Source organism: Mercenaria mercenaria, chromosome 2 (genome assembly GCF_021730395.1).
Source record: "Mercenaria mercenaria strain notata chromosome 2, MADL_Memer_1, whole genome shotgun sequence".
Taxonomy (NCBI): Eukaryota; Metazoa; Mollusca; class Bivalvia; order Venerida; family Veneridae; genus Mercenaria; species Mercenaria mercenaria.
In genome coordinates, this window is record NC_069362.1 from 7880829 (window position 1) to 7899526 (window position 18698).

General features: G+C 35.3%; 1 protein-coding gene across 1 annotated transcript in view; it reads left to right on the top strand.

Moving 5' to 3' along the window:
• Positions 1 to 11222, top strand: part of LOC123563118 (sorting nexin-8-like) — a 49843-nt gene extending 38621 nt beyond the window's left edge. Inside the window, exons 9-13 of the mRNA XM_045355716.2 lie at positions 2145 to 2277; positions 3066 to 3134; positions 4822 to 4932; positions 5378 to 5566; positions 6908 to 11222. Coding sequence (XP_045211651.1) covers positions 2145 to 2277; positions 3066 to 3134; positions 4822 to 4932; positions 5378 to 5566; positions 6908 to 7027 — 622 coding nt within the window. The 3' untranslated portion in view covers positions 7028 to 11222. The remainder of the gene's footprint in view (positions 1 to 2144; positions 2278 to 3065; positions 3135 to 4821; positions 4933 to 5377; positions 5567 to 6907) is intronic.
• Positions 11223 to 18698: the final 7476 nt, after the last annotated feature.

Sequence of the window (18698 nt, forward strand, 5' to 3'; positions counted from 1 at the left end):
TCTCTAGAGGCCATATATTTCACAAGATCTTCATGAAAATTGGTCAGAATGTTCACCTTGATGATATCTAGGTCAGGTTCGAAACTGGGTCACGTGCCGTCAAAAACTAGGTCAGTAGGTCTAAAAATAGAAAAACCTTGTGACCTCTCTAGAGGCCATATAGTTCATAAGATCTTCATGAAAGTTGATCAGAACGTTCACCTTGATGATATCTAGGTCAAGTTCGAAAGTGGGTCAAGTGCCATCAAAAACTAGGTCAGATAATAGAAAAACCTTGTGACCTCTCTAAAGGCCATATTTTTCATGGGATCTGTATGAAACTTGGTCTGAATGTTCATCTTGATGATATCTAGGTCTAGTTCGAAACTGGGTCACGTGCGGTCAAAAACTAGGTCAGTAGATCTAAAAATAGAAAAACCTTGTGACCTCTCTAGAGGCCATTATTTCATGAGATCTTCATGAAAATTGGTCAGAATGTTCACCTTGATGATGTCTAGGTCAAGTTCAAAAGTGAGTCACGTGCCTTCAAAAAGTAGGTCAGTAGGTCAAATAATAAAAAAAACCTTGTGACCTCTCTAGAGGCCATATTTTTCATGGGATCTGTATGAAAGTTGGTCTGAATGTTCATCTGGATGATATCTAGGTCAAGTTTGAAAGTGGGTCACGTGCCTTCAAAAAGTAGGTCAGTAGGTCAAATAATGAAAAAACGTTGTGACCTCTCTAGAGGCCATATTTTTTATGAGATCTGTATGAAAGTTGGTCTGAATGTTCATCTTGATGATATATAGGTCAAGTTCGAAAGTGGGTCACGTGCCCTCAAAAAGTAGGTCAGTAGGTCAAATAATGAAAAAACATTGTGACCTCTCTAGAGGCCAAACCTTTGAATGGATCTTCATGAAAATTGGTCAGAATGTTCACCTTGATGATATCTAGGTCAAGTTTGAAACTGGGTCATGTGCCTTAAAAAACTAGGTAAGTAGGTCAAATAATAAAAAAACCTTGTGACCTCTCTGGAGGCCATACTTTTCATGGGATCTGTATGAAAGTTGGTCTGAATGTTCATCTTGATGATATCTAGGTCAAGTTAGAAACTGGGTCAACTGCGGTCAAAAACTAGGTCAGTAGGTCTAAAATAATTAAAATCTTTTGACCTCTCTAGAGGCCATATTTTTGAATGGATCTTCATGAACATTGATCTGAATGTTCACCTTGATGATATCTAGGTCAGTTTCGAAACTGGGTCATGTGCGGTCAAAAACTAGGTCAGTATGTATAAAAATAGAAAAACCTTGTGACCTCTCTAGAGGCCATATTTTTCATGAGATCTTCATGAAAATTAGTGAGAATTTTCACCTTGATGATATCTAGGTAAAGTTCAAGACAGGGTCACGTACCTTCGAAAACTAGGTCCATAGGTCAAATAATAGAAAAACCTTGTGACCTCTCTAGAGACCATATTTTTCAATGGATCTTCATGAAAATTGGTCAGAAGTTTTATCTTGATAATATCTAGGTCAAGTTCAAAACTGGGTCACATGAGCTCAAAAACTAGGTCACTATGTCAAATAATAGAAAAAAACAACGTCATACTCAAAACTTGGTCATGTGGGAAGAGGTGAGCGATTCAGGACCATCATGGTCCTCTTGTTTATTATTAGTCCTAAAGTATGTAAAAAGTAACTACATTTTTCTGTGGTAACATGTGTTGGTAAGACACTTTTCTGTATTCTTATTTAGTGTATCTCTAATATTAGAGATTTTTATATTTACCTCATCCCTCATCCTGGGCACATAGTAGTATTACTTATATGTGCCGCGGAAGCCCAGGATGAAGTACTCCAAAGACAAGTAAAAAAAATTTTTTTTTAAGTATCAATTTTTTTTTACGTTTTATATTATTCTAAGTATTTTTAAAAAAATTATGGTTGCCATTCCTCTGTGACAAGACCATATTGTGGGGGTGTAAGTCACTCCTGTGACAGTTCTACTGGTAGTTCAAATTTGAAAATGATTGTATCTGGTCTCCATAGTTCTTTTATCTATTTCTATCAAAATTTTATGCAAACAAAATTAAGCCATTTCAAAGTATTATACCTGAAAGTGTGTTGTTATTTGACCCTTATGTTATAGATCATTTTTTTCAGTGCAATGAGTAACGACGCTACCCCAGTATCCTCCTGGGCTACTGGCTCAAATGATTCATGGTCTCATCTTAAAAAGGGATTTAAACATCTGTCAGTAGAATATGCTGCCCTAGGAGACAAAGCTTCTAGGGAGGTAAGATTCTGTCTTCTATTCATCATAATGATCTTGTATTGATTTACATTTCAATTGTTAGACAATATTTCCCCACATAATATACTGTTAATGCCTTTTTAGCACACCCAAGCACTAAATGCTTAAGGGGAGATGTTGTGATCACAAGGTATCCATTGTCATGCGTCATTCACAATTTTATTGCTAATATTCTAGAACTGTCAATTTTGACCTAATCTTAATGAAACTTGATCAGAGTGTTTGTCTGGATGAATTTGAATCTGAGTCATCTGGGTCAAAACAAGGTCAGATCTTAGAATCACATTTTTAACACCCCAAAGTTCATATTTTTTACCTAATGTTCATGAAGCCTGATCAGAATGTCTTTGAAATCTAGATAAAGTTTTAAACTGGGGTCAAAAAATAGGTCTGCAAGTCAAATCATAGTTAAATGTTGTTAACACTCTAGAGGCCAAATTTTCTGCCTGATCTTTCTAAAGCCTTGTTAATACTCTAGAGGCCATACTTCTAAATTGTCTTTATGAAACTTGGCCAGAATGTTTATTTTTGTAAAGCCTAGGTAGGTTTTGAAACTGAGTCATTTAGGTTAAAAACTAGGTCAATAGTAGAATCAAGGAAAAACCTTGTTTACACTCTAAGAGGCTACATTTTCAAACATGGTCAGACTGTTTTCTTTCATGTAGAATGCATTAAAGAGGTTTGCTTATGGCATGTAATAAAATGAGAGTAAAGTTTCATTATGACTTTCAAGAACAGCACATTTTTGATGTTGATCTTTTTTTTTATAGGCAGCTGAAGAAGAAGAAACCGTTGTAGAAAAAGTGTCATTACTTTTAGATTTAATAACTTCATATAAGGTGAGTAAATTTCACAGGAATTGCTATAAGGATTTTAAATGCCATGAGTTATAGAGTATGTTTAAGCAAAGAGGAATTTATGGAGATCAAGTTCACCTACAGAGCACTGATATGATAGAGATTCTGAAAAATGTCTAAATACTATCAGTTTTCATTTGTGCAGATTTCATATTATCGTTGATTTAACAAGAGCTCGTAGAACACGAAATGCCCCCCTTTGATACATTCAGTAATTGCACAAGAAACAGAAATTGTTTGCTCACTGTAAACAGAAGTTCTACTGTTCTGGTTCAGTGTGACTTGACCTTTGACCTACTGACCTCAAATTCAACAGGGGTCATCTGCTGGTCATAATCAACCTCCCTATTAAGTTTCATGATCCTAGGCTCAAGCATTCTCAAGTTATCGTCCGGAAAGGGTTTAACTGTTCCGGGTCATTGTGACCTTGACCTTTGGCCTACTGACCTCAAAATCTATAGGGGTCATCTACTGGTCATGACAAACCTCCCTATCAAGTTTCATGTTCCAAGGCCCAAGCATTCTCAAGTAATCGACCGGAAATGGTTTAACTGTTCCGGGTCACTGTAACCTTGACCTTTGACCTACCGACCTCAAAATCAATAGGGGTCATCTGCTGGTAATGATTAACCTCTCTATCAACTTTCATTATCCTTGGCCCAAACATTCTTGAGTTATCGTCCGGAAACCGTTTAATTGTTTCTGGCCAATGTGACCTTGAACTTTGACTTAATGACCGCAAATTCAATAGGGGTCACCTGCTGGTCATGACCAACCTCCCCATCAATTTTCCTGATCCTAGACCCAAGTGTTCTTGAGCTATCGTCCAGAAACCGTTTTACTGTTCCTGGTCAATGTGTCCTTGACTTTTGACCTACTGATCTCAAAATCAATAGGGGTCATCTGCTGGTGATGACCAACCTCCTTATCAACTTTCACGATCCTAGGCCCAAGCATTCTTGAGTTATCATCCGGAAACCGTTTATTAAACTGTTCCGGGTCACTGTGACTGTGAACTTTGACCTACTGACCGCAAAATCAATAGGGGTCATCTGCTGGTCATGACCAATCTCCCTATCATCTTTGATGATCCTAGGCCCAAGAGTTCTTGAGTTATCATCTGGAAACCGGTTAACTGTTCAGGGTCACTGTGACCTTGACCTTTGACATACTAATCTCAAAATCAGTAGGGGTCATCTGCTGGTGATGATCAACCTCCCTATCAACTTTTATGATCCTAGGCCCAAGCGTATTGGTCTACATTCCAACCGATCGACTGACATCTGCAAAACAATATACCCCTCCTTCTTTGAAGGGGGACATAACAAAAGCGGCCTCCAGGGTCAAGTGGTTACTGACTTTGAATCACTTGCCCCTCAACGATTTGGGCTCAAGCCTCGTTTTGGGCGTCAGCTTCATCATGCGGGGAATCCATCCAGTTGGCTAAAGGATGGTCAGTGCTTCTACCCAGGTACCTGCCCAGGATGAAGTATTACATGGATGGGCACCTTGGGTCTTTTTGCAACATCAAAAGCTGGAAAGTTGCTACATGACCTATAGTAGTGTTGGTTTGATGTTAAACCCAACAAAGACAAAAAATTAACGGAATAAGTTTTCTCAGTAGTTTTGTGATACATTATAGCTTATACCATTCATTATTTCCTTTCAGGACCTCTGTGATAGACATGAAAAAGGGGTTCTGCAGGATCACCAGAGAGCTGTACAGAAAATGGGGCAATATAAGAAGAAAAGAATGTCAGCTACAGTTCAGAGTTCAGAGGTTAAATTTGCCTACTGTAGATTATATACTGAAACAAAAGAGAAATAATTATATTTACTTTGCCTCATTTGAATTGCGAATCATGTTTTTGTTTTTAAGATTGTCACATTGTAATTATTGAAACCTATTGGACAAGTTGCCTTCATTAATGTTTTTTATCTTGTCAGATGTAGTTAAAGAGATTGTCTTGTTTTATTTGGTACTGTAGACTGAGTGATATTCGTGAAGTTTTCATTTCGCTAATATTCGCAATCAGAGTGACATGCAAATACAAGACTGTTTTGAATATTATGAAGTATTATCTCCCAAAGAATAACAACTACAAAATATGAATTCTTAACAGCACAAATAAGTCGTGTCTTTGGAGATCACAAATTAAAAATGATGCAAAAATTACCAAATCTATCGTATTTAATGACTGATTTAACATGCCCCTTTTTTCCAGGTTGGCCAAGTAGAACAGCTTGAACAGAAAATTTTAGAGCAAGAAGGTCAAATAGCAAATATGGAAAATAGGAATTATTACAGCTTACACTGCCTCCAGATGGAGACACAGTTAATACATGCAAACTTAGACATTCTTTATGATATTTTGGCAGCTATGGCTGAAGTGCAATCTACTTCACACGAGGAGGTAAGTTTAGTGTTTGCATACATGAGGCAAATGTTGTCCTCTATTAAATCACTTGATTAAAATAAAGATTATGTTACTATAATTATGTTGTACAAAGAAAGAAAAATTATCCAGGACCACTCCTGTATACAGAGTTAGTCATGTATTTATCATATATCAATCTTGTGGTTGAGTATACTTAAAGTGGCATATGCATATATTGCAAGTGTTTCTTGCATATTTTTTTTTCAATTCTTTGAAATAATGTTATTTCATGGGGGATAAAATGTGTTTAAAGCCAGAATTGCTAGATTTAACATTTAAGAGTTCAGAAAGAGGAGAAATATTTTACTTCAGTTAGGTTTAAAGTTGGTCTGTTGACGCAGCTATGAACGTTAGTTCCTCATCGATAATAGTAATTTCACAGTACTTCAGTTTATCTTGTATATGCCTATAAAACTTGGTTTCAATAGCCTTTCAAAATGGTCAAGTAGATGGCATTAATAATAAGAAAATAGTTAAATTATTAATTGTATTATGTAGGAAAGAGTTATGCCTCAGATAAGTGGATAGTCACAACTCTTACATGTCTAATTTACCTAAGGATATAGTATGCATTGTCACCGTCCTAGTTTCAAATTGATTGAAACATTGCAATTCACATTACTTCATATAATTCAGGTTTTAAGCAAATACTGCATCCTAAATTATTTTTGATCTGGAAGCTGTGCCTTCAAATCTCTAATTAAGAAATGTGTTTTTCTAGTAGCTTGAATTCCATAATCATTTTATTCAAATAGTCACCTAAGAAAAAAATGTGTTAATTTAAAAAATGTAAGAAAACTGAAGTAATTTTAGAAATCTGTAAGAAGGCTGTAAATTAATTCACACCAACTTTTATATGCAGAACTATTTGATTTATTTAGATATACACTGTTTATTACATTTGTCTTTACCAAATGCATGAGTTTCACATGCTCTAGATTAGATGATAGTTATATTGATTACACTTCATGTAGCATATTTCAAAAACATTTTTTCAATATATGCATATGTGAAGATACTGTCAACAATTTTCCTTGCTCACATTTCCTCTCTAAATGACGACAATATTTCCTTTCTGAAAGTTTTACCATTAACTTTTAACAAGACATTAGATGTTATGTCTATGCCTTCTATTATGGTACTCAGAGTTCAGGACAATGTTTTACTTTCAAGAAAGATCAGTCTAACTTTAGTCATTACAAACAAAACAATTTAAAGAAATTGTAGTATGATAAATTTGTCAATCATGCTTAAAGTTTTTCCAGAGTTGAATGTAATTTGAGATAGTTATGACCGATATAAAATTTGTGTTTTCAGTTATGCAAAGTTTGGAAAGCAATAGGACCAATAGTGGAAACTATTCGAGGAGACAGCACATCAACGCCTAACAGAAATTCCTCATCTTCACCCATCAATAACAACAAGATTGTGATTTAAGTAGTTACTTGTTTACCATTTGAGCCACGTCATGAGAAAACCAACATAGTGCGTTTGCGACCAGCATGGATCCAGACCAGCCTGTGCATCCGCGCAGTCTGGTCAGGATCGATGCTGTTCGCTAACAGTTTCTCTAATTCCGATAGGCTTTGAAAGCGAACAGCATGGATACTGACCAGACTGCGTGGATGCGCAGGCTGGTCTGGATCCATGCTGGTCACAAACGCACTATGTTTGTTTCTCATGGTGCGGCTCATATCATTTTTTTCTGGGATAACATATTGGGTATCTTCTTTGTATTTGCAAAGGTCTTCTTAAAGGCAACCTTCTAGCAAATCAGTTTGTGAATGTCTTTCACATAATTATGCTTTATCACAAAATCTGTTCACTACACAGGGCTCAACAAAATTCTTGAATACAAGTCATTCTTCAGGACAAAAAGCTTCTTGTTTTGTTCACTGAAATGTTTTGAATTTCCACTGCTCAATTTTTAGCAAATTCATTGTATTTTTTTGGTTTAAACATGCAGCAAGTTCTGCTAGCTATTTGCCGATTTCTGCTTATATTTTAAAGAAGAGAAATGGAGTTTTTGAGCCCTGCTATAAAAATTGGGAATTGAATCTTGTTTCATTTTTGTTTCAAAAGCTAAAAGAAACATGAAGTTGTTGTATTATAGTAAAACTCTAACTTCTGCATTTGTTGTACACTTCCTCTTCCTCTTCAGTTCTCTTCCTTTACTCTTTGTTGAAAATTTGACAACATTCACGCTTTTTTATGCAAAATAAATCAGGTAAAAACTAAAGGATACCTCTATAAAGTTTACTTGAAAACCTACATTTGCTCATCTATAGGATCACAGATGCCATAGTGAGATCATTTGTACAAACTTTAATTGTTATTTCCTCGACAACATTCCATTAGATTATAAAAAGGGGTTTTTGAGAGGATACACAGAATTTTCCCTATTTCAGCAAGGCTACATATCATCAGGTCTGTAAGCAATGAATTTTTAAAAAATGCATTATCGTATCAGCATGAACATTATTTGACAGATCTGTAATGACCAGCCATTACAAGTTTAATATTGACAAGCTCAGTGGTGTGTTTTATTTCTCATGATGTGTAAGTTTTTTATTATCATGTATATAGATAGAGAAATTTAAATGTGATCATATGATAATATTGTCAGTTAATGTGTTTTCATAATGACCCGGAAATAGATTCGTGTTCTGTCATATCTTGGCTGATGACCTTGATTTTGATCTATCACAGAACCATTATGTAGACTTCTGTTTATTAACCTTTAGCCTACTGGCTGCACGTGGTTTTGCCTTTGCAGGCTGATCATGGTCTTCACTGTTTGCTGTTCAGTCAATAAATTTTCAGTGAACACCCCTTTGAATATGAAGTGTTGCTGCCCAAATTGAATGATGGACCAGTCCATTTTAGAAATTTAGCAGGGTAAAGGTTAAGCTTATAGTCAGATAAGGGAATTAACTACAAACACATTTAATGGCAGCATTAACTGACATAGGTACATGTGGGAAAGAGGCACGACTTTTTCAAAATATTTTAGGCATGTTGATAATTAATTGAAAAGTAATATGTTCCTAATTGTTTTTCAAAACAATTAGGAAGTGTTAATTGAAATGTAGATATTTGAAGTTGATTTGTCAGTACGAGAGTCAACATACATGTAGTTTAGGAACTCAGCTATCATGTTGCTATGGAGATGTGGGAAGTTTTTCTAACATATTTTCATATTTATCTGTTTGGTAGTAAAAAAAACAGTTGTTGTCATCTAATGTATAATGGTGCTCAATGATTGCATACAACAGCTATAAAGTAGAAATCTTAATTCACTGTAATTTGTTGTTTTAGAAGTTGTTAGCTAGATTACTCTTGGTTGAAATTAATGCAGATTATGGCCCTTTTTAGCTCACCTGAATTTTGTTCAGGATGAGCAATTAAAACGATGGATGGTGGATGGTCAGGCGTCAACCCATTGTCAATCATTCTCTGTCCTGTATAAGTATTTTTACTTAAACATCTTCTTCTCTGAAACTACTGGAATGTTTTGTCCGTTATTGGTTCAAATGAGGGCATTTGGTCCCTATAAGAGGAAGCTATAGAGCTGTAAACAGAAAAAAAGCTTAAAATTGCATGGTGAATCTGCACTAAACTAGGTCTGTGGCAACCTTGTAAGGTACTCTCTTAAATTTGTTCAGTTGGGACAGAAACCTGTTTTATGTTTTTATTTATATGATATAGATATATTAAAGGTAAAATAGTCAAGGTCAGGTGAACCACACAGGTAGAAATTTGAAATATTCATAAACAATTTGAATTTCCTATGATACAGTGATCCTTTTTAGTTCTTATGAAGTTACATTGAACAGAGTATTCCAGAGGCCACAGTGTCTAAATTAGCCTGGGCTTAGATACATCTCATTGGTTAGAAAATGTGTGCATTTTACCAGAAATTACCCACAAAAAGCTTATGATGTGATGTAAGAATTGTCCCTGTTCCAACAATTACTGTTCAGTTTTGTCATTTTAGAAATTTTATCGTTAGATTTATGACAAACTGGATAGATGAAAACAATGTAAGAGAAGAAATAACACTAAAAACTAAGATACGAATCTTGTTTTAAGTTAGTTTCATTCCGGTATGAATTGAACTGGTTTGTGTTGAAAGACCAGGTTAAGACGTATTAAACAGACTCATTTATTTCATGCCTAAATGGAAGCTACAAAGCGGTGATTTCATTTCTGATAAGAAAACGTTTTATGTTAGATAAACATTTGTCATAAGTAGAATGCAGAATATAGTGCATATACTAATAAAGAAAGTTGCCATATTTGTTTTTCAGAGATTAAAGCGTATTTGTGAGTGATTGTTCCCCTCCCTGTGCAATATTGTTGGTAACAATTTTGTAGAACTATTTGACTTAAGTTTTATAATGTGTTTCTCAGAAGTGCATTGAAATATTATGGCGGATTATATTCATTTTGAAACTTTCACTTTTTCAAACATTGGAATTATCATTTTATATTTTTTTATTTCACTGTCTTGACTCCAAAAGAATATGAATTATTAGAAATTGGAAATTCCTTCCATAATATAGCGACATTAAACCCAACAAAATAAATAAACTTTCCATAATATACGTCTGTAATGATATTAAAGTTTCAGAAGTATATACATACCTACAAAAATATAAAGGTTGGTACTCCATCATATTAAAATGTAAATCAGATCTTCAAAGCTCATAAAAAAATATTGACCTATGTCCAATATCAACATCATCATGTTATGATTTTGCATACCTTGTATGGGTAAAAATCTGGTATATTTCAGTAAAATTCATTTAAAGACATGAAATAAAAAGAAAATTTGTTTGTTTTACAATGATGTGAAATCAAAATATCTGTCATTTGTGATCACCGAATTAAAGATTTGCACTCTTGGCTGAACCTTTTTAGACAACATCGCATCTGATGGTCACTTCCTAAAGGATATTTCGAACTTACACTGAAACAGACAAATCATCTTTATTGCTGCAACTTACATGTGGTACAGAAATGTTTGTTGCAATAGATTGCAAACTGTTTCTTAGGTTGATCAGGGAAAATCCTTTTTAAAGCATAGATGTCACCAGTTCACAACAAATCTTGGTAATCAGTTTTTAGCTCACCTGTCACAAAGTGACAAGGTGAGCTTTTGTGATCGCGCGGTGTCCGTCGTCCGTCCGTCCGTCCGTCCGTGCGTGCGTCCGTCCGTCCGTAAACTTTTGCTTGTGACCACTCTAGAGGTCACATTTTTCATGGGATCTTTATGAAAGTTGGTCAGAATGTTCATCTTGATGATATCTAGGTCAAGTTCGAAACTGGGTCACGTACCGTCAAAAACTATGTCAGTAGGTCTAAAAATAGAAAAACCTTGTGACCTCTCTAGAGGCCATAATTTTCAATGGATCTTCATGAAAATTGGTCAGAATGTTTATCTTGATGATATCTAGGTCAAGTTTGAAACTGGGTCACGTGCGGTCAAAAACTAGGTCAGTAGGTCTAAAAATAGAAAAACCTTGTGACCTCTCTAGAGGCCATATATTTCACAAGATCTTCATGAAAGTTGGTCAGAACGTTCACCTTGATGATATCTAGGTCAAGTTCGAAACTGGGTCACGTGCCTTCAAAAACTGGTCAGTAAGGTCAAATAATAGAAAAACCTGTGACCTCTCTAAAGGCCATTTTTTCATGGATCTGTATGAAAGTGGTCTGAATGTTCATCTTGATGATTTCTAGGTCAAGTTCGAAACTGGGTCAGGTGCCATCAAAAACTGGGCCCAGTAGGTCAAAAAATTTAGAAAAACCTTGTGACCTTTCAGAGGCCATATATTTCACAAGATCTTCATGAAAATTGGTCGAACGTCCACCTTTATGATATCTAGGTCAAGTACGAAACTGGTCACATGCCATCAAAAACAGGTCAGTAGGTCAAAAAATAGAAAAACCTTGGGGACCTTTCTAGGGGCCATATATTTCAAAAGTCTTCATGAAAATTGGTCAGAACGTTCACCTTGATGATATCTAGGTCAAGTTCGAAACTGGGTCACGTGCCACAAAAACTAGGTCAGTAGGCCCAAATAAAAAAAACCTTGTGACCTCTCTAAAGGCCTATTTTTCATGGGATCTGTGTGAAAGTTGGTCTGAATGGTCATCTTGATGATATCTAGGTCAAGTTCGAAACTGGGTCACGTGCGGTCAAAAACTAGGTCAGTAGGTCTAAAAATAGAAAACCTTGTGACCTCTCTAGAGGCCATATATTTCATGAAATCTTAAAGAAAATTTGTTCATTATGTTCACCTTGATGATATCTAAGTTCAAGTTCGAAAGTGGGTCACGTGCCATCAAAAACTAGGTCAGAAAGGTCAAATAATAGAGAAACCTTGTGACCTAACTAGGGGGCCATATTTTCCATGGGATCTGTATAAAAGTTGGTCTGAATGTTCATCTTGATGATATCTAGGTCAAATTTGAAAGTGGGTCACATGCCGTCAAAACTAGGTCAGTGGGGTCAAATAATAGAAAACCTGTGACCTCTCTAAAGGCCATATTTTTCAATGGATCTTCATGAAAGTTGGTCTGAATGTTATCTTGATGATATCTAGGCCCAAATTCGAAACAGGTCATGTGCGGTCAAAACCTAAATAGAAAAACCTTGTGACCTCTCTAAGGCGATTACTTGTGAATGGATTTTTCATTAAAATTGGTCAGAATGTTAACCTGGATGATATCTAAGTCAAGATCAAAAGGGGGTCACGTGCCTTCAAAAAGTGGGTTTCATAGGTCAAATAATGAAAAAACGTTGTGACCTCTCTAGAGGCCATATTTTTCATGGGATCTGTATGAAAGTTGGTCTGAATGTTATCTTGATGTATCTAGTCAAGTTTGAAACTGGGTCAACTGCGATCAAAAACTAGGCCCTAGGGTCTTGAAATAGAAAAACCTTGTGACCTCTCTAGAGGCCATACCCTTGAATGGATCTTCATGAAAATTGGTCAGAATGTTCACCTTGATGATATCTAGGTGAAGTTTGAAACTGGGTCACGTGCCTTAAAAAACTAGGTAGTAGGTCAAATAATAGAAAAACCTTGTGACCTCTCTAGAGGACCCATATTTTTCAATGGATCTTCATGAAAATTGGTCAGAATTTTTATTTTTTATAATATCTAGGTCAAGTTCAAAACTGGGTCAATGAGTCAAAAACAAGGTCCCCTATGTCAAATAATAGAAAAAACGACGTCATACTCAAAACTGGATCATGTGGGAAGAGGTGAGCGATTCAGGACCATCATGGTCCTCTTGTTATTGTATAGAGATGGGACTTAAGCTCATATTTTTTATGTTAAAACGTGCTACAAATGTATAGTGCTATCAATTGTCATATTCAGGTGTATGCTTGCCTTATTTTTATGTTATTTTTGATGATAAATTTTCTGTTATTTTAAATGAATATCTGCTTTGCCTTCCGAAGTTAACTACTGATATAAGAAGTAAGAAGTTCTGGAATTGTAGAGAAATTTGTTATATAATATGCCTGTTAGTTATAGCATGTTTATTTAAATGTTTTCTATGTAATTACATATATTTAATAGGTAAGTAGGTGTATCAAGATGTTTATTTTACTCAATTGTTTTACTGTTTTGGTTTACCGATAGTATAGGGGAAATGTTGAAAGCTAATTTTGTACAACTATCACTGTTTTTTATGTGTTAGTTAAAACTCTTAGACTATTCTGTCTCTGTCATCAACTAGTGCTAATGGTTTGTTTTCCCTGTGGTCAGCTAGAGCTAATAGTTGTTTTCCCATTCACCAGTAAGATCTGATGGATTTATTCCCCTGTGACCACCCGCACTATTAGCTTAATAGGGAGAGCGCTGGTCTACGGATCGCGGGGTAATGAGTTCGATCATCGGGCCGGTCCTATATTCTTCGTGACGATTTGATAAAAACATTGTGTCTAAAATCATTCTTCCTCCACCTCTGATTCATGTGGGGAAGTTGGCAGTTACTTGCGGAGAGCAGGTTTGTATTGGTACAGAATCCAGGTACACTGGTTAGGTTAACTGACTGCCATTACATAACTGAAATACTGTTGAAAAACAGCGTTAAATCCAAAACAAACGAACAAAATTTCCCTGTGATTAGCTGGTTCTAATGGTTTGTTCTCCCTGCCATAAGCTAAAGCAAACGCTTTGTTTTCCATGTCATTGTCAGTATCTAAGTTACCTTGTTATCTGAGGGATTTGTTTTAGTATTATACCTATAATTTAGATGTCATTGATTTTGCAAACTGAATGCTTAGTCTTAAAATTTGTGTTGTAATAACTGACAGAGCTTTAAACTTCCACATGTTAACTTGAAAGAGTACCCAAACTCAGACAGTCTGGCTACATCTCTTGTTATTCGTTGTTGTAGCAAAAAAATAAGCAACGACAAAAGTCTTGACTTATATTCAAGTAAGTGTAAGAAAACTAATTTAAAGAAGGATATATTTTGGTTGTTTCTAAGATGAAATCTTGTTTAAGGATAATTTGTGTAGTGACTTTTCTTTTGTTTTACCTTTTCTTTCGTGGGGACCCCATTGTTCTAGTTTATGTATATGTATTTTTGTACTGTAAATAGTTAAGGCCTAAGAAAAAAAATTGATGTTTTTTTTCAGTTATGTGGATATAGTCATCATGGTATTGTTTTCATTATTGTTATCGTTAACAATCAAACTGTGCTTTCTGCCAACAATCATTTGAATGTTTTTTTTACTGGTCATAATGAACATTGTGTTCCTGCATTTTCATTTAACCTTTTGCATCAATCACTTTATTAATCTTTCTGTTTATCATTTTTCTCATCATTTTCTCATCATTTCACTGCTGTTGACACAGCAACCACAGTCAGTGATGATTTCTTTCAATTTCATAATAATCATCAGCAATTCCATTCAATCATCATTCCTTTCAGTACACATGTGATAATCACACTATTTTATAGTCATCATCATCAGTGTGATTTCCCATATCTCTACAGCACCATGAAATTTACTATTATCATTTGTCTCTTATCATGTCATCATCTTTTACCATATATATTTTGAGACGCAACAGGTCGAGTATTTTTCCATTTTGAATTAATGTGTTCATTACTAGTTATCACTTTATTTGCAAAAGAGAATAGTATAATTTCTAGACACTTTGATGTGTTGGTAGAAACATTTTCTACTGATAATTGAAAAGTCTGATTAAAATGTTCTTATTGACATTGTCAGTTGCAAGCTCTTTAAAGTTTACTTAGAATACATACCATTGTGATGCTTTGATACTCGAAGCTTGTGAACAGTTGCAGCAAAAGCATTGATAATGCAATAATGGTAATGGTGTAAAGGTAATGCCATAAGTGAAATACTGTAATTGTAATGCTGTACTGATAATGCAGTTATGGTAATGCTGTATAATGGTAATTCCTTCTGTTTTATGTTTTCAAATGATATTGCTTACACCTATTGTGTTAAAGGTTAAGTTTCTGTTACAAATGTTTCAAATTAAGATTTTGGACTTTACAAATTTATTGTATAATATATTTGTTTTGTTTTCTGTATACAATATTAAATTTATACTACTGTTTTATAGTTTTTTATGCCCCCGAAGGGAGGCATATAGTTTTTGAACCGTCTGTCAGTCTGTCGGTCTGTCAGTCTGTTGGTCTGTCAGTCTGTCAGTCTGTCCGCAATTTTCGTGTCTGGTCCATATCTTTGTCATCGATGGATGGATTTTCAAATAACTTGGCATGAATGTGTACCACAGTAAGACGACGTGTCGCGCCCAAGACCCAGGTCCGTAGCTCAAAGGTCAAGGTCACACTTAGACATTAAAGGATAGTGCATTGATGGTCGTGTCCGGTCCATATCTTTGTCATCGATGGATGGATTTTCAAATAACTTGGCTGAAGGGGTACCACAGTAAGGGCACATGTCGCGCGCAAGACCCAGGTCAGTAAACTCAAAGGTCAAGGGCACACTTAGAATTAAAGGATATGCATTGATGGGGGTGTCCGGTCCATATCTTTTTTCAACCATGGATGGATTTTCAAATAACTTGGGATGAATGTGTACCACAGTAAGACGACGTGTCGCGCGCAAGACCCAGGTCCGTAGGTCAAAGGTCAAGGTCACACTTAACGTTTTAAAAGGGCATTTTTCATGATGTGCATTGATGGGCGTGTCCGGTCCATATCTTTGTCATTCATGCATGGATTTTAAATACTACGCATGAATGTGTGGCACAGTAAGACGACTTGTCGCGCGCAAGACCCAGCTCCGTAGGTCAAAGGTCCTAAACTCTAACATCGGCCATAACTACTCATTCAAAGTGCCATCGGGGGCATATGTCATCCTATGGAGACAGCTCTTGTTATGAAATGATGTAGAAATTTTAGAAGTATCAAGGTAAATGCTTTGAACCTTTTTGAGAAGAAAACGTTCAGTTGAAAATGGAAAATTTGTTAAACAAGTTCAAAACAGACATTTAAGGAAGAAAACAACTGCGAAATTCATTTTTTATATTGGTTAATTTCATATACTGATAGATCATATGCATTGGCATATACTTTGTTTTTTTTAAGATTCTTAAAAGAAAATATCACATGATAAAGCTATACGAAACTCCCTTCTTATTTCCTGTTAGGATAGGTTTCTGATTTTTAAGCACTTTTATTACTTTAAATGTGGCTTCAGTTAAAGTTCCTATTGATATGTTACTAGAAGAATTCTACTGAGAAAACAACTTACAGTTTATCGAATACAAAAATTGTACGAGGCTTAATTATATTTAAATTTACACTCAAGCCTACTAGTTCTGTGCTCATTTTTTAGCATTTTTATTACATTACTTGGGCTAGTTTTACTAGATAGAGGTTACTATGACTTTATATAAAAACTTTTACTTGATTATAACGGCTTTATATTTTGTAATTGGATGGTTGTAAATACATATATGAAAATTAGTTCTATTGAGACAGGCAAACTGACCAAGATATATATTTGAAACATACACATTTCATTTAGTTACAGTACTTGCAGTCTGCTTAAAGTGCAAAAATATACAGATATACATTTACAACAAATTTCAGAATTCATTATTTCTTTCTCCAGTAAATATCATCTTTTGTTACTATTTAGTATATACACAGAAAATATAATCATTCCAGAGGTGTTACTGTATATGAGCCGCGCCATGAGAAAACCAACATAGTGGCTTTGTGACCAGCATGGATCCAGACCAGCCTGCGAATCCGCGCAGTCTGGTCAGGATCCATGCTGTTCACTAACCGTTTCTCTAATTGTAATAGGCTTTGAAAGCAAACAGCATGGATCCTGACCAGACTGCGCAGATGCGCAGGCTGGTCTGGATCCATGCTGGTCGCAAAGCCACTATGTTGGTTTTGCCATGGCACGGCTCATATCTGATTTATATATCACATACATGGCAGAGAGACTTGTTATGTTCAGTTTAGATTATGTTGATGTATTTTATTATTGTTGACAAAAATGTATATCGGTCTAAATAAAGTACAATAAGAAAGACAGTTATCTTGTCCATTTTATTCTTAATACAGCCTACATATTTGCATATTTCTATAATTAAATGTTGTTATTTCTGTCATGTTACAACACGATTGAAATGACTATTTAAAATGTTCAGGATGAGCTATTGTCTGGCATCTAAATGTCTGTTGTCCACAATTTTTATAAACATCTCCTCAGAATTACAACAAACTTGGTCTGTAGCATTCTGGCAAGTTTTCTTTTCAGATGGGGGACTTGGCCCCTTTTATGGACCTCTCACAAACAGTGTGTTGGATCTTCATCTGACATGATCTGTTGTATCATTAAAAAGTCCTCATACAAGTTTGTTCTAATTGGGACACTTGTCCCCTTAGGGACACTTGTCCCATTATAGGACCTGCCAGAGCTAAAAATAGAAAGAAACCCTTTGAACTACTTTTTTAGCTCGACTTTTCGGCGTCGGCTCCACACCTTGGTTAAGTTTTTTGTACCAGTCCACTTTTTGACAAAGTCTTTTGAGATAAATTTTTTTAAACTTTCAGCACTTGTTTACCATCACCATGTCCAGCTATAGGCAAGAGCACATAACTCCATCAAGGATTTTGACTGAATTATGGCCACTTTCCACTTAGAAATCTTGGTTAAGTTTTTCGTACCAGTTCATATTTTGACAAAGTCTTTATGAAACTTTCTACACTTGTTTGCCATCACCATGTCCAGCTATACACAAGAGCACATAACTCCATCAAGGATTTTGGCTGAATTATGGCCCTTTTGGTTAAGTTTTTTGTACCAGTTCTTATTTTGACAAAGTCTTTTGAGATAAAGCTTTGAAACTTTCAACACCTGTTAACCATCACCATGTCCAGTTATTGGCAAATGTACATAACTCCATCAAGTATTTTGGCTGAATTATGGCCCCTTTCTACTTAGAAATCTTGGTTAAGTTTTTTGTACCAGTTCATATTTTGTGTAAAGTGTTTGACATATGGCTTTGAAACTTTTATCACTTGTTCAGTATAATAATCTCTATCTGTAGGAAAGAGTACTAACTCTGTCATCATTTGGAAATTTGTTCTGTTTTCATATGAGTCCACGTTTTGTCAAAACTATTTGACATATGGCTTTTAAACTTTGAACACTTGTTTATCATCATGATTTCCATCTGTAGACAAGAGTACATAACTTTGACAACTATTTTGGCTGAATTTCAGGCCCTTTTTGGACTTTGAATTTGGTTCACACATTGCCATTTAGTGCAAGACTTATCGAAATCCACAACTACAGGAACATTGCTGTCTAATCTGTTTTTTTTTCTTTTGTCTGAATATCTGTGTTAATATTTTGACCCCATTCTTCAATCAGTTCTTCGAATAGTCGAGCGCGCTGTCATCAGACAGCTCTTGTCTCAAGAACCATTTGACAGATTTTAATCAAAGCTGATCTGTAATTATATCAGTATAAGATCCTGGATTAAATGTATTCCTACAGTGGTACTTCACAGTGCTTAGATTAGCCATCTGTGAAATATTCATCAGGCTTGGTTTG